The 17199-nt window shown below is 43.8% G+C and overlaps 1 protein-coding gene across 4 annotated transcripts in view; it reads right to left on the bottom strand.

Moving 5' to 3' along the window:
* GRM5 (glutamate metabotropic receptor 5) overlaps positions 1 to 17199 on the bottom strand; it is a 313504-nt gene that overhangs the window by 26968 nt on the left and 269337 nt on the right. For all 4 annotated transcript variants that reach the window (XM_061628880.1, XM_061628881.1, XM_061628878.1 and 1 more), the window contains exon 7: positions 11573 to 12512. In XM_061628880.1, the coding sequence (XP_061484864.1) occupies positions 11573 to 12512 (940 nt within the window). The remainder of the gene's footprint in view (positions 1 to 11572; positions 12513 to 17199) is intronic.

The following is a 17199-nucleotide window of genomic DNA, read 5'->3' as shown; positions in this document are numbered from 1 at the left end:
ATGTTTAATTTAATAGCACTATGGTCACTGCTCCCAATCGGTTCAACAACACTTACATCTCGCACCAGGTCCCGGTCCCCACTGAGGATTAAGTCCAGGGTTGCCGTCCCTCTGGTCAGTAGTTTCATGACCAACTGGTTTAGGGAATAGTCATTTAGAATATCTAGAAATTTTGCTTCTTTGTCATGACTGGAACACATATGTGGCCAGTCTATGTCTGGGTAGTTGAAGTCACCCATTACTACCACATTTCCTAGTTTGGATGCTTCCTCAATTTTATATCTCATCTCAAGGTCTCCCTGAGCATTTTGATCAGGGGGACGATAGATCGTTCCCAAAATTAAATCCCTCCTGGGGCATGGTATCACTACCCACAACGATTCTGTGGAGGAGTCCGCCTCTTTTGCGGTTTCCAGCTTGCTGGATTTAATCCCTTCTTTCACGTATAGAGCGACTCCACCACCAATACGTCCTTCCCTGTCCTTCCGATATAGTTTATATCCAGGAATAACCGTATCCCACTGGTTTCCTCCATTCCACTAGGTCTCCATTATGCTCACTATATCAATGCTCTCCTCTAAGACCAAGCACTCCAGTTCTCCCATCTTGGTTCGGAGGCTCCTAGCATTGGCGTACAGGCACTTGTAAGCAGTGTCTCTCTTCAAGTGTCTTTGGCACTTGTGGTTTGGCCTGTGGTAATTTTGCCCTTCTGAATTTATATCCTGTTAATTTATATTAACAGAAGTTAAGCTAACTGGCCTGTAATTTCCGGGATCCCCTCTGGATCCCTTTTTGAAGATTGGCGTTACATTTGCCACTTTCCAGTCCTCAGGCACGGAGGAGGACCCGAGGGACAAGTTACATATTTTAGTTAGCAGATCAGCAATTTCACATTTGAGTTCTTTGAGAACTCTCGGGTGGATGCCATCCGGGCCCGGTGATTTGTCAGTTTTTATATTGTATTATATTGTCCATTAAGCCTAGTCAACTTCCAAAGTGCTAAAAAGTGCATACACTTCGCAAGGGCCACATGCTAACTGACATGCAATGATAAAATTGTATTCTCCATATGAGGGCGAACAAGACTCAAAGCCAGCAGCCCTGGCTGATTCAAGGACTGTTATGGAACCCCTTAACCAACAGAGGGAGACAGAGTGAAGGAAAAGCCACAAGTGTAGCCCGTCCAGGATCCTGTGTTCATAGGAACCCCATTGACCTTTTCCATTTGATCTTTTTAGGCACAGAAGTGACTTACAAAAGCATGTCTTTGTTGCAAAAAATGTCATATGGGAGATTGCCCTTAAGAACTGCAGAAAAAGTAGAAATCAACGGATGAAGATGAAGAAAGCCCCCTCTGTTTCCTCCCATGTCTCATTGGGTGGAAGACATCTTAAACATGGCCAGCCAAGACTCAACCTGCCTCTTTATCTTCCTCCAGCTCCAGGCTTCTGAGCTGCAAGTCTTGACTCTCATAAAAACATGAAGAGTCCAGCTGAAAGGCCCATCACCGTCCAGCATCCTGTACTCACAGTGGCAAAGCAGGTGCTTCTGGGAAGCTTGCCAGCAGGACTTAAGCTCACTAGTGCTCTCTCCCTTTGTGCTCTCCAGGAACATAGGAAGCTGCCTTATACTGAGTCAGACCATTGGCCCACCTAGCTCAGTATTATCTACACTGACTGGCAGCAGCTCTCCAAGGTTTCAGACAGGGGACATCGGTTGAACCTGGGACCTTCTGCATGCAAGGCAAACACTCTGCCATTGAGCAACATCTCTTCCCCATCAACTCTGTTGTGTACATTTTGGTAAGCCTGTCTGATCTTCCAGTAGTCCCACCTCCTGCTTCCTGAAAGCCTCATCGGGGCCTTGTTCTTCAGCTCCTTTGCTTTGCCTTCTCTTTTTTCCAGTTACGCTTTCTATTCCACTAGGATGGTCCCTGTTGTGGCTGGGTTGCCAGATGACACCCCGGAGATTGAGCCTGTATTATCATTGGCACTGATGCAACAGACAAAGCAGCTGTGACTTCTCCGGCCCATTCCTTCTTCCGTCCTATTTGTTTGCCTTCTCCCCCACATCATCCCTGGAGTCCAGATTGCTATAATAGGCAGGGGAAAGGGCTTGTTGTAGTTATGTACCTTCAGGTTGATTACGACTTATGGAGACCCTATCAATCAGCGACCTCCAAGAGCGTTATAAACCACCCTGTTCAGATCTTGTTAGTTCAGGTCTGTGGCTTCCTTTATGGAATCAATCCATCTCTTGTTTGCTCTTCCTCTTTTTCTACTCCTTTCTGTTTTTCCCAGCATTATGGTCTTTTCTAGTGAATCTTGTCTTCTCATTATGTGTCCAAAGTATGATTATCTTAGTTTCATCATTTTAGCTTCTAGTGATAGTTCTGGTTTAATTTGTTCTAACACCCAATTATTTGTCTTTTTTGCGGTCCATGGTATGCGCAAAGCAGACAAAAGAAATATGTGTGTGTGTGTATGTGTAGGGAGCAGTTGAGAGAATTCACTGCTTCCTTGTCTTCTGCTATGGGATGGGCAAATCTGTCAATTTCAGTTCCTCTCAGTTTCTCATTTTTCCAGTCTTAAGTTCAAGTTTTTTTTAAAAAAAAAAGTCAGGAAAATTCATCAGCATTGTAGTGTGAATTACTCTAAATGCAAGCTTTTCTATATGCAATTTTGCCTAACATACACTTTTTTACAAAGCGATTTCCCCTAATATAAAGCAGTTGTGTAAGTTATTTTCACTGATACATGCATATGAATGTTTGTACACATTACTTAGCTGCAGGGTTTATTCTAAGCTTTTTCTCTTTTGCACGAGCAGTCAGCACACTGTCTGCTCCCAAACTAGTCAAGTCATTTGTCCCATAATACATTATTAGCAGGGCTGTTTTTGTGGCAGTATTCACCAGTATGGAGTACTGGTACCTCTCCTTTTGCTGTGCATGCCAGCTATTATATTCTGGCACCCACAGTACCCTTATCAAGGTATGAATACCAGCACCTCATATTTTTTTAAAAAAAGCACTGTCTAGTAGTATAAGGTGATGAAGATTTGAAATGAACCAGAATTTATTTTCATTTTCTATTTCTTTTTGTCTTTTCTCATCTATTTCTTTTTTAGAAACTACCTAGCTCCTTATTTAATCCCAAATGCTCAACTACACAAAAACTTATTTCACACTGCACAATTTTTTGACACTGCACAGAATGTGTCTAGCTGCATGTTAAACTGAACCCTGCTTAGATAGCTAGAACTGCTGCCAGTTCACACCAGGACTCAATTCCCAAACCGAGAGCAACTGATCCTGGCCAGGCACAACCCGTGCCTCCCTTATCAGGGCTGAGTAAACCAACAACAACCCTGCAAGGTAGGTAGATTGCCACCACTCCTTAAACCTGGTCACCCACTCTGGGCCAAGGGGGAATCCGAAGTGCCAGAAATAGACCTGCCAAGGATTCCAACAGACAAGAGCCAAGGATGCACTCCTTGTCTTGGAGCCTTCAGACAAAATACATATACAGTAGGGTTGACAGGCCCATGGCCTGAGACTGATCCTGTATCTTTAGGAGAAGAGAAAGTCAGCCAAGTGCAGGTGTTCTTGCAACACTATAATGGGAAAAACCACAAGGTGGAATTCTCCCTTCCCCCTGCACAACTTTTGAAGATACAGAAGACCTCTTGGAGGCTGGACCTGGCAACCAAGACATCTTCTGTATCTTTAAAAGTTGTGCAGGGGGAAGGAAGAATTCCACCTTGTGGTTTTTCCCATTACGGTGTTGCAAGAACACCTGCACTTGGCTGACTTTCTCTTCTCCTAAAGATACGGGATCAGGCCCTGAACCTGGCAACCCTAAAATATGGTAGTCTGTGGCTAACCAAACAAGGTGCTGGATTCAGAGCCAATTTCCCTCTGAAATGAACACACACTGGTAAATAAGAGGTAACTTTATTAGAATAAAATATGAGAGCAAAAAGTATAGCAGCAAAATAGTTTCTTAAACTAAACACCCCAAGGGCTAGATACAACACAGAGAGAGTTCAAATCACAAATAAACATAACAAAGCTGTCTAGCCTAATCTATACTCACACAATAGGGTAAGCCAACATCATGGTTCCATATGTCCCCAGAGATGTATAGCCTGGAGAGCAAATGGAAGATGGAACCCCAATATCAGGTAAGCACCAAGAAACATTGGGGAGCAAAGACTTAAAGTCTGGGTCTTACGGGAAAATGCCCAGCAACAGTCAGAAATTAATCAGCCAATCAGGGGGCTTTCTAATGATGAAATCTTCTGGAGCTTTTGAACCTGTCACGCACTCACCAACCTTTCCCGGCCAGTTGGCCTTGAAGTACCAGTCTCAAGCTGATAAGCAGGTGTTGCTTACTGCTTAATTAACTGAGTTCAGCTGTGAGACCTGACTGTCTCATGGCCTCTCAGAGGGCCCATTTCAGGCAAGATGTTTTCCCCATAATTCCTTACCACAGAACCATTTTAGAAACCAGGAACTGTATTGAAAAATTCAGAGATGTGTAAATTTGGAAGGATGGCTATGTTTCAGTTTGCCCATTGTTTTGAAAAGTGTGAATTTGGTATGTTTTCCTTTAAATGAGAACTGAAGTGAATTTCTCTCCCCCCCCTCTCCTTTTGCTACATTGTGGAAATGAAAGGTATAGCATAACTTTCTTGGTTCCCTATTGAACAGCCTTCCTTCAAGGGTTTTAGGGTTGGATGGAGCATTCAAAGGAAGGTCTCGGAAATCTGCAAGCACCCCTGCTCTAATAACTGCATGCAGAATTGAGGTGAGTCAGCCTACCTTGAGCCATGCCCCTGTGCCTCAATTCTGTCCATACTCTCAAATCCTAGCCAGCAATCTGTCCCCCTCTCCTAAGGGTCTGTTGAACCATCCATCGGAGAAATAATAAATGCTAATGTTGCTGTCAGAACCCTTGATTTTGGGCTGCAAAGCCTGCAGCTTAATTGAATGCATTGGGTTTTCATGAACATCCCCCCTGAGCACTTCCATCAAGCCTTTAAGGTTTTGCAAGTAGTCTAAAGCAATGCTTACAAAACCCAAAATCATTTTTGAACACAGGGTTAGTCACACATCCCTAGCGGGTTGCCTGTCACCATCATGTGGGGTCTTGCCAAGAACTACTGGCACCCTACCACAACTGTTATGGCTAGGGATGTAAGAAAGCATTGTTGCCCATTCCACTCTGTTTTCATTGTATGCAATACTGTTTCCGTTTCACTGCAGTTCTTCTTCTGCCCAAAGCTATGTTACTTGTCTTGCTGTCCACTGTGGCAAAATCATAAAACTTGGGTAAGTTACATAATTAATTACATAAATTGTGTAATTTACGCAAGTTATGTGTTTGTTACGCTATTCCATCCCATTCATTGCAATGCAACCCCAACACACACAATGCAAATGAGGAAAAAAAGTAATTGATTACATATAATTTGCAGACTGAAAGCAACAGCGAATACCAAACGTATTCACTGGATTGATTTGCGTTCCAGACACGGGACCAAGAAGCGAATATCGGCAGTTTCTGTTTTTGGCTGAATTCTCCAATATTCCTGTCTATGGGGCAATGTCTGTGTGTTCATGCTGGCCTGGAACTTTTTAAGACTCTTGCATTAAACAGCATCCTACGCACCAAAGAAAAAAAAAAAAAGGAAAAAGAAAGCCTTGCAGTCTTGTCTTCAATATCTTGCTTTTGTTCACTCTCATTTTGAACCTGACAACACACAAAGTTTTGAATGGAGCCCTGGTGTTATCTCTTTGACAATCCTTTGACGCAACATGGTGGGGCCATCAATTAACATCAAAAGAGCACCGAGTTAATGATAGGGGCCCTTCTGTGCCCTGGTGTGACTTAAACTGCATGTTTCTTTAAAAACTGGCATGACTCACTCCTTTACAACACTCTGCATCCTCTAAATATAACCACTTCATTCCAATTCAAAAATCTTTTTTTTTTTTGCATTGTTTTGTTTTGGCTTCCAGTCACTTCAGGGTTGGCTTGAACAGATTCATCAGCCAGCTGCCAAACATGAAGCACAGCCATGATTTATCCTTTGGAATGGGCCATTAGAAGTAGGCTTATCATTAAATAAGAAGTGGTTTATGTTCCTGGGTTTGAGAAGGTAACCTACTGGATTTAATACAATAGAACACAGTCCTGCGTGCCATTATAAACAAAAATTCTATTGATTGCCAGCTGTTTTCTGGCAGAATGGGTTCCTGGTTTTTAACAAGTCCCTTGACAGGTAGGTATTCAACAGAGGAAGCTGGGACTGCAGCTCTATTCCAGGAAAAGATTCTTTCAGCTGTTCAAAACAGTGATGTGCTGAGACCTATCCTCCAATTTTGTACAACGTTTTTTATCTCTGCATAAGAGGCTTCCATTTCTTTTTAATTGTCTTATTCTCAAGGGACTAGAAATTTCGTTATGATTTCAGCGGGTGCAGGGTTTTGAGCTTACCTTATCGTTGCAAGGTGGCTGAGGGTGGTGTGCGTTTTTTTCTTTCCATTAACCATTTCTCCAGCACTCTGCAGCCTGCCCGGCTGCCTGCGTTTCCTGATCTGAAAAAGCCCCATGGGAGCAGTTACCTTGTGACATCTTCCCTGGGGCTTTAGCTTGAAGACTGGAAAGCCAAGGAGACTGGCAACCGAGTGCTTGAGGTCAATACGCTCACTGATTTTGTTTCTTAATGAAGTTCTTTTTACCTTTTCAAAGAATTTCTATACTGATTTCTTTGAAAGGGAGAAAGACTTCACTTTAAAATACTTCACTTTTCTAAAAAAACAAAAACAGCAACTGTCAGGTGTATGGAAGGTAGCTTCCCCACCTTCCCACGCTTACACAAAAGTCCAAAAATCATGAGCATCCGGGAAGACTGCAAAGTGCAGACTACCAGAGTGCCAGTGTAGTGGATAGAGTATTGGACCAAGAAAGGTAAGGGGGAACCTTTGGTCCTCCAGATGTTGCTGTACAACAACTCCCATCATCCCTAGCCATGGCAGTTGTAGTTCAGCAACATCTGGAGGGCCAACGGTTCCCCACATCTGGACTAAGACCAGGGAGGCTAGGGTTTAAAGCCCCGCTCAGCCATGAAGCTCACTGGTTAACCTTGGTCCAGTGTCTAACCTACCTCACATGTTTGTTGTGAGGGCAAAATGGGGAGGGGAAGAGTAATAGGCACCACCTTTAACTCCTTGGAGGAAAGGTGGGAAGCAAATGGAAGAACAGCTAACCCAATAAATACTGGAGAGATCATTTCCAGAGTGGACGAAGTGACCCTCGCAAGCACCCCTCTGCAGCCTTGACAGTAAGGTCAGCTCAGCAACAAAATGAAACAACCTGCCCCCGCCCATGAAAATGTCGCTGAATTTTCCCCTCCCCTTTGATAATTTTCAATTGCAATTTATTTTATCATGAATTAATGGGGAATAGTAGAGAAAAATATAGGAGGAGAGTTCAGCACAACCCTAGCGAAAAGCACAGCCTTAGGCCAAGATGGGGAACCCGTGGCCCTCCAGATGGTGTTGCATTCTCATTGTCCAGAAGCCCCAGCCATCATGTCCGATGGTCAGGGATGAAGGGAGCTGCAGTCTGGCAACATCTGGAGGACACCCGGTTCTCCCGTCTCAGACACAGAAGAATTAGCTTCAGGTCTCGACAGAGAAAATATGGAAGGTGTCAGGCCAGGAGAAGTAGCGGTACCATGAGGATAGTCCAAGTAGATCAGATTGTTAAGAAAGTGACCAGAATAAATAATGACAGGCAAGGGGGGAAAGAGCCAAAGAGGAGTGAGGAACGGCATACGAAGAGCAAAATTTATACCAGTTGAATCACTTGGAAAACACTCATGAAAATTCCAAAAATAGCTGCTAATGATCCTATCTATTGAATGGTGAATGATTAATTTCTAGTTGTGAAGCAATTATGTTGTCTTTTCACAGTGCAGAGAGATACAGCAAGCCTACCGCAAGCTTGACGGCAGAGAGAAAGGGATTTTGGATTAACAGCTTCAAAGACAAGAGGAAGCAATCTGCACTCCTTGTGTTTTGTACCAGCTCTTGTTTGTCTTCTTCTGGCATGTGTGCCGCTGACTCAACAGGTCTTGGTAGGCCAGTGATTACGCTTGCACCGTATTTCCTTTTCCTTTACAAACAGGCCCAGCATCAGCGGTTGGTATGGAAGGATGGCCATTTTACTATATATTTTGCCATACATCTGCACCTGTTGGGTGTTCAGTTTCTCCTTAGCCTAAGCACATTATGTTTGATATTGTTATTGATTACTTTTACCTATTTCTGTTATTGTTTGTTTTCCCTTGCATAACCAGGGACCGCCAACCGTTTCTGGCAGTGGGCACATTTGGAAGTGCCACGGGTGCTAGTCTCAAAAAGGCTATTGTGGGAAAATTGGGTCGCAGGCTATGGTCTGAAGGCACATCAGGCCAGCTCCCTGCTGAAGCTAAGCAGGGTCAGGTCTGGTCAGTGCCTGGATGGGAGATTGCCTGAAAACCATATGTAAGCCTCCTTGGGTTTCATGAAAAGAAAGGTGGGGTATAAATGTAATAAAAATAATAATAAATAATAATAATAATAAAATGGCATAGCACAAAATGGCTGTCATGGGAATGTGGTGTTGCACAAAATGGCTGCCACATCGCAAAGAGCAGAAAAAAGATAGGACCACAAAATGGTGTGGGCACACCCTTCCCCATCCACGGAAAAAAGGGGCACCTACATCAGTCACTGCTAGATTTGTTCACAGGCAGCTCTTTGTTCGCAGCTCTTTGCACCACTCCTCTGTTCAGGAGCATCCAACCCTGGCATCCAATGAAATGTGGGCATATTTAAGGGGGTCTGTCCAATGTAGGAGAGGCTGAACCAGTGCAAACAGGAACTGAGCAGGAAGACCAAACAGTCTCTTGTGAATTGTGAATTTTTGAGGGGATATTTCCTGAGACCTGTTGTGGGCTGGCAGGTACACTGATACCCACAGGCACCACATTGGTGTTGCCTGCTATACAGTATATTGTGAGCTGCCTTGAACACAAATTCTTTTGTTCAAAGTCAGCATATAAGTAAAGGCAAGAATAGGGGCAGTCATGGTCCTCCAGATGTTGTTGGACTTCAACTGTCATCATTCCGCACCACTGGCCATGGGAGCTGGAGTACAGTAACATCTGGAGGACTGCAGGTTCTCAGTCTCTGAATGAAAGTCTGGCTTGGTCTAGGGATGATGCAAAGGCCCAAGCTGCATGCACCCTCGGTGGAGTGGGACCTTCATCCTATGGCACAAGCACATGTGACTCACTAAGTGTGCGAATGTTGGAACCATATGGGAGATGTAAACCCTATGAGTCTTTCCTAGTCAGTTACCACCCTGGATAATAATGTGGGAAAGATACATGGGATTGGCACCTTCCATGGATTTCCAGTATGCACACACATACTGTAGCTGGATAAGGCTACATCCCAAAGAATATGGGCTCCCAGAAGAACAGGTGCAGAAGGGCAGACAACCAGCTTAACAAGAAGTTACAGGACCACTGTGATACGTTCAATTTCAAAAATGGTGCTCTGAATACATCCAGTGCAATATTAGCTATTCTATCCAATAGACTAAACTAGTATTGTGCTGAAAATTCCTCCTGCATTTTTTTCAACAATTTCCCATCAATTATTGAGAAAAGAAACTGCATTTGAAAATTATGGGGGGAGTAAATGGCTAGCGAAATTCTCATGGGGGAGGTAGTGTGCTTATCATCTACCTGTGTGAGTTTCTGCAAGACCTGCTCCCTGCATTTCTGGCTGATTTCCACCTGGCCTGGAAGGGTGAGGCCCTGTCTCTCTCCAGCTACAAAAGCAGCAACTGCTGAAGGGGCCAGAGACCGTGTGTGTGTATGTGTGCGTGAACCTGCTGCTCGGGATGTCTATAGACTACTGGGGTTAGTTGTTTTTTAGTTGTTTTGGGGGTCAAGATTTAATTTTGGAGATTCATTTTTGCTGTTATTTGGACTATAGCATATTTTTGTTAAACACTGTTGTGAAGTGTGTGGGGATTGTTTAATTGTATATTTATTGAGATGTTCTCATTAGTTTGTTGTTTATTATTATTGTTTGGCTACTTATATACTGTGTATATTTATATGTTAAAAATAAAAATGCTACTTATTTGCTGGGAAATTGAAGATTTTTATCTAGGCCTTTTTATAAAGTGTTTGGTTCTCTTATTGTGACACATTTAAATGTTTTTTCTTTTCTTTTAATAATGTTATTTGTTATTTAATTTTGAGAATTGCATTATTGTATTTATGCTTTATGATGTGTTATATTCATGTTTTTGTAAGCCGCCTTGAGGGCCTTTTGGCCATAAGGCGGGATATAAATTTAATAAATAAAAATAAATAAATAAATCATACTTTCAAGGTGGCTAACGGGTGTTTGTGAGTGTCTTTTCATTCATTCTCCAAATCATCTCACCAGTGGTTGACACTCTGCAGTCTTCCTGAGTGCCCATGCTACAGTTAAAGCCTCTAGGAAGACCTCATGTGGCAACTCTTCCCAGAGGCCTTTTCAGTTCAGGAAGTGTGGGCAGCTGGGGAGGCTGCAGAGTGCTGGAGAAACGGTTAATTAAAAGAAAAAGACACACACCACCCTCAGCCACCTTGCAATGATAAGGTAAGCTTAAAACCCAGTATCCACTGAAACTCTAAAGAAATTCTGAAGTGCCCTGAGAATGAGGCAGCAAAAATGGAAGTCTCTTTCACAGAGAAAGAATACTTTCAAGAAACTGGAGGACAGATTTCAACACAGCACTAGACTTAACTATTTGCCTTCAACCAATGGGTCAGGAGCTCTGAACGGATTATGCTTTGACCTAGGAGGCTTTGTGTTAGTGCTATAGAGAGAAGGAGAAAGACTGACAGTGAGAGAGGTAAGGGAAAAGAAGGAGAAATACAGATATGGAAAGAGTGAGGAGGCCAGATCTAGCTAGAAAATGTAAACATAAAATTAATTCAGAAGATAAATAATTCAATGGGTCTCCCATGTTGCACGTTGGGATAAAAGGTAGAATCTGAATCAGGAAGAACCTGGTGGAGGTTGGTGCTTAGCGGGACGTATGGTGGAAGGCAGGAGGCCAACAGTAGGTGGAGCCAGAGCAAATAGCTACTAGAGCCAGAACCAATGACAGACAGAGCCAACTAATTCTGGTTTTGGCCTCATCCTCGTCCCTGCTGAGTTCTGCAAAGGACTAAGGAGGAAGAAGAGGCTGGCAACCAATGGCACCCCTTAAACTGGTTGTAAGAAAAGAGCTACACAAGTGGGGGCTGGCCGAGGTCAGACTGATCTTGGTGAAGTAGTGCCCCACTCGCCCTAATGGACCAGCCTCCAGACTATCCTGAATTATTTTCACCCTTGGTGAGATTCATGGCAGGGTAGATGTGATAAAATTCAGTATGGTCCCTATTATTCCTTCCCCTGCCACCACTGGAAAATCTGCACTCCAAAGCCTTCCATATTAGCAAGCATTACCTTAGAGTCTCTCCAGACGATCCTCTTCTTTTCCACAGGTTGACCAAACTGCTTGAACGGCTTGTAGCAGAAGATGACTTCCCATCCCCAACATGCATGCGAACCACGGTGGAGGTGGTAAATGCGCTGCGTACATTCCTCTCTGGCTTGGCAAGGATGATGTACACCTTTGGCACGAACATGCATCCGAGAGCCACGGTGGCGCTCAGGCTTACTGAAAAACACATGGTAATAATCTTATAGTTGCTCCCAAAATAAATGGGCACAAAGGCCAACCAGATGATGCAAGTGGTGTACATCGTGAAGGCTATGTACTTGGCCTCGTTGAAGTTGGCGGGGACATTTCTGGTCTTGAACGCATAGAAGGTGCAACTTAAGATGAGTAAACCATTGTATCCGAGGGGAGTCACGACCCCTAGGTTGGTGGTGTTGCATATCAGATACACTTCTCGGATACTTGGGTAATCATGCTTTGTATCTGGTGGCTCCATTATGAAAAGGGCAACAATGATGCCCAGCTGGACACATATTAAGATAAATGCGATGACTAGCTGGGCACAGGCGCTCATGAAGCGAGGTTTCTTGGTGCAGATTTTCTTCTTGCTGCCGGCAAGGATCCTTGCAATGCGGTTCGTTTTTGTCACGAGGGCAGAGTAGCTCATAGCTGGGGAGAGGCCGATGCCGATTCTTTGGAGGTAACAGTAGATCTGCTGAGGCTTTGCAATGAGACAGAAAGTGCACAAGTAACCCAAAAAGATGCCGGCTAAGATGATGTAGCAGAGTTCTCGGCTGGACGACTTGACGACCGGTGTGTCACGGTACATGATGAAGATGGCAGTCACAAACATGGTGGCCAGGAGACCCAAGCAGGCAAAAACAACGGCTGCAATTGGTTCTGGGTCGCCCCATCGGAGATACTGGACGGGGATTAAATTGCAACCTGGTATGGAGAAAAATAAAGAAAAATCAGTCAGTAAGCAAGGACCTGGGGACACACGGAGTAAAGAATCCAAGACTGCGGTTCAAGCATAATTGCAACCTCTCAGGCTCCTTGACTTACACGTCAACCCTGCACAGATCCGCCCGATCCTTCCTAAATTAACTCACGTTGGTTATGCTTTAACTTGGATTCCTGCAATGAGCAGGGGTTTGGACTCGATGACCTTACGGGCTCCTTCCAACTCTACTACTCTGTGAAGCTTAATATCACAAGACGTGGCCATTGCTGATGGCCTATAACAGGGGTGGGGGTGATAACATTTTACTTTCAGCCCAAGGGCTGCATTCCCTTCTGGGGGCCACATGCCAGTGGTGGGTGGGGCCAGAGGCAAAAGTGGGCAGAACAATGAATGTAAAATCTCCCTTGTACAGTAGGCTCAGCTTCCACACACCCCTCTCTATCCTCCTTTCAGGCAAGCAAGAGGCACATTCCAGCTAGGCGAAAATCCTCCACGAGAGTGTGAAACACGGCTGGTGAGGTGTGGCCTGGGGAGAGAGGGTGTGGCGGGGGGAGTCCCAAGGGCCAGTTGGAGATACCTGGAGGGCCATATTTGGCCTCCTGGTCTGAGGTTCCCCACCCCTGTTTTCCCCCCAACTGTAATTGCTCTGTCCATCCAACAAAGGCCTCGACTGATTATTTGCCACTTTTCTAACGTATTGCAGATTTCCTAGTCTGATAGCCTTCCTCAGGGCAGTTCATTTTCCCAACAGCTCCTTGACTGTTATTGATAAGGCTGATGTTTAATTGCTCTTCTAAGCCTCGTCGTTGCTGTACTTTGGGCTCCTGTGCTCTGCCGAGTCTTGACAAACCAGCTGGCACTGACTTTTCCCATAAATTAAACTACTTGATCTTTACCAAACATTCAAGTCTTTGGAGGGGAGGAACCTCACCTGTGCTCTCACGTATCACTTGACTGGATTTTCACCTTAATTTATAACTGCACACTAACCATCCATTCAATTATTAAAACTGGCACACACTTTTCCCAATCAACCTTGTCACAGTGAATATCATTACATTCTCCATTAACACTTGGCTTTCATCTTCTCCCCCTTTGTAGCCTTATGGGAAGTATGTTACATTGAATTCAATGAAGCTTACTTCCAGGTTAGATTTGCAGCCTGAATGCAATCCATCAAATCTCGACTGAGATTGATTTGACCTTCAGGAGGAATTTGAAAACGTTCCCGTTTATCCAGCCATTTGATCACTGAAGGAGACTGTTCCTCACAACCTGAAGATCAGTGGATGAAAGAATGTTTTTAACTGCAGCCAGTCGAGACTGGTGGCTCCGATGTCACTGGGGAAGTGAATCTGCTCTGGGTTTTAGTCCAAACTTTAAGGAGTTGTCCAAGGTGCTGAAACCTATTTCCAAAATAGCTTGATCACCTTGGACAGCTCCTTGAAAATTGGGACTAAAACCCAGAGCTAATTCACTGTCCCAATAACAATAGAGCCACCAGTCTCCACTGACTAGTACTATTTTTAGAATGTTTTTAACTCTGGGCTACTACTGGGAGGAAGAGCAGGATATAATAATAATAATAATAATAATAATAATAATAATAATAATGGAAATGGACTGCCTTCAATAATAATAATAATCTAATAAATAAAGAAACTCTTTTTGGAATATGGTTAGCTGTTTTAGCATGGTTTTTAATTGTTTCGTTGATGTGCTTGCCACCCTGGGTTCTTTTGGGAGAATATAAATTCAATAAATAAATCCAATATTTATTTATGTACTGACCTACTTACTTAGTCCAGTCTCTCTCCAAGGAACTCAGGGTAGCATACATACATGGTTCTTTCTGGAATGAGCAAGACCCTCCAAATTCACCTTGCTTTTTGCTCTAGGACTGCTTTCACACTGCACTTTATTCCATTATTCTGACGCTTTCTTACCTGGTAATTTGCACATTACATTTGCTCTTTCACATAATGTACAAGCTAGTTCTGGAATTCTAGTGGAATATAGTGCAAATTCAGCGCTCACTTTTGCATTAAATAATACCAGAAATAATCTGTTTGCAATGCTGGGAACCTGGAAAAACATGGGAGTTTTTTGCTAGTTGCGCTGCTCACATGACAGGCATCCCAGCATGCAGTGTGCTCCCACTCTTTAGGCACATGGGTTTTTTTCCTGAAGAAAATTGTACTGGTATTCTGGCGTAGGCCCAGGTAGCAGCAGCATTTCCCACACACACCCCCTGTGTCTATACAACTGAAAAAAGTAAGTATGTCAGATGCTAAAGGGGGAAGGGTTGCATGGTGACGGGATGAGATCTTAGGACATTTGCGCAAAATGCCGGTACATTGGCTGAAAAAGCTGCTGTTCCTTAACGCAACAGCTACTGCAGTGTGAAAGGAATTTTAGAAACTGGGACAGAAGGGCTACCATTTTAATCCATTAAACTAATACGATAAGCCCCATGTCTGACAGCAGCCTAGGTGAAATCTGGTGGCAGCACAGCAAGAATCAGGCTGGCAACTGAACTCCCTAGACCAAGGACTGTCAGCCACCATCTTATTAGCATGCTCAGGGTATGTCTACCTTGGCTGTGTTTCAGGGAACTTCTTGCTAGTTTACAGCTAAAGTACTAAAGGACTAAACTGATGATCCAGAAAAAAGAGAAGGAAAAAAATGCCTAAGCAGGGGCGTCCTTAATTTACTCCATCAGATCAAGTAGACACTTTTCTTGCAATTATAGTCAAATGCATGTTTTTGAAGTCTTCCATCACTAAATAAAAGCATTTCAGGCATTTCATGAACTGGAAAATAGCAGGTCTCCTTGTTTTTGCCTCAAAAATCACCACATTTACAGGACGTTAAGAATAAGAAATGCCGACAATGCAGCCTGCAGATAAATCAAAGGCTGGTGAAATTAATTGTATCAACTCTCCATCTGTGCCTCCGAAGCTGCTGAAATTATTTGCTTCAGCTGCTCCACAAGTTACAAGGATGTGGAATTTACTCCCCAAAGAGGTAGTGATGGCCACCCACTCAGATGTCTTTAAAAGAGGGTTAGACAAATTTATGGAGGATACAGCTGTCAATGGCTACTAGCCACAATGGCAAGGTTCTGCCTCCATGAAATGCTAGTTGCTGGAGATCACAGATGGGGAGAGCGCTGTTGCACTCTCAGGTTCTGCTTCTGGGCTTCCCATAGGCATCTGGTTGGCCACTCTAAGAACAGGATGCTAGACTAGATGGGCCTTTGGTCTAATCTAGCAGGGTTCTTTCTAATATAGCTTGCCCTCATTTCCCCCCGCCTCCCAATAAAATTTCAAAAAGCAGCAATGAAATAATAGACTGATAACAAGGAAAAGAAATATTAGAAATCAGTTTGAGCAAAACACTGGCCTTCCAGACACACTACAATCTTCCTTCAGTCTCCTTTCATTGTTAGTGTAGATCCATCCAAACTTATGCTCTTTGAATGCTTAACGATCCTATGAATCATTGAGTGACTGATCCAGCCACACTGCATATTTACACTGCTGTAAATATTAGCTTGTGTCCAGAATCAGAACTGGATAAAACCTCTTCAGAAGAGGACCCCACTGACACCCTCAGCACATACTGGGAGCGAAGGGAGTCATTGTACCCTGATGGATATCTGAACATAAGAACAGACTGCTGGATCAGGCCAGTGGCCCATCTAGTCCAGCATCCTGTTCTCACAGCGGCCAACCAGGTGCCTCTAAGAAGCCTGCAAGCAGGACCCGAGTGCAAGAACACTCTCCCCTCCTGAGGCTTCCGGCAACTGGTTTTCAGAAGCATACTGCCCCTGACTAGGGTCACCATCCCAGAATACATTTCGCACAAGGGGTGGTATTCAATGCTAGTCCTACTCAGAGTTGATCCATTGAAGTTAATAGACATGGTGAATTTAGGATAATTAATTTCAATGGTCAACTCTGAATAGGACTTAGTTGAACGCAACCCATGGAGTCTGCATAGTCAAGGGACAACTTGATTTCTGGCTTGTTACACTTCCAAGCAGATGCAGCAACAAGACCAAGCTGAAGGCCAAAGGTGCTTGGATCAATCCCCAATGGCATCTCCAAGCAGGGGTGGGAAAGATTCCCTGCCAGAAACCCTGGACAGCCACTGCCAGTCAGTGTAGACAATACTGAGCTACATGGATCAATAGTCTGACTTGGGATAAGGCAGCTTCCTGTGTCCCAATGGTAACTTCCCCCCCAAATGAAAACCCCTACTAAATTCTACTCAGGGTAGATTCATTGAATCCTTTGCAAGTCATATCCATTTCATGGGTCTAATTTAAGTAAAACTAACAGTGGCTACAACCCTAGGACTGACTGCAGCAGGAGGCAAACGGTTAAAGCCTACCAACCGCAGCACCTTGGGGTCGCAATATGGATTGCCCCCCATACCTTAATTTACTTTTGAAGTCATTCATATAATTGCTAATGGTGTGAATGGCATCATATCTTGTTTAACCCTTCTTGGTAATATTTAACGTGCTTTCAAATATTATTTTCAATGTAAACCACTGTGACCATGTGCATGCGTGCTGCAGCCTGCATCCTCTCATTTTAATACTTTCCAAAATATAAAACTACTGCCAGACCAGAACTGTGATTGATAGCCTGCAAACAC

This window comes from Rhineura floridana, chromosome 5, assembly GCF_030035675.1.
Source record: "Rhineura floridana isolate rRhiFlo1 chromosome 5, rRhiFlo1.hap2, whole genome shotgun sequence".
NCBI classification, from domain to species: domain Eukaryota; kingdom Metazoa; phylum Chordata; class Lepidosauria; order Squamata; family Rhineuridae; genus Rhineura; species Rhineura floridana.
The sequence above is the reverse complement of the archived record's forward strand: the minus strand, read 5'-3'. Positions and strand labels throughout refer to the sequence as shown.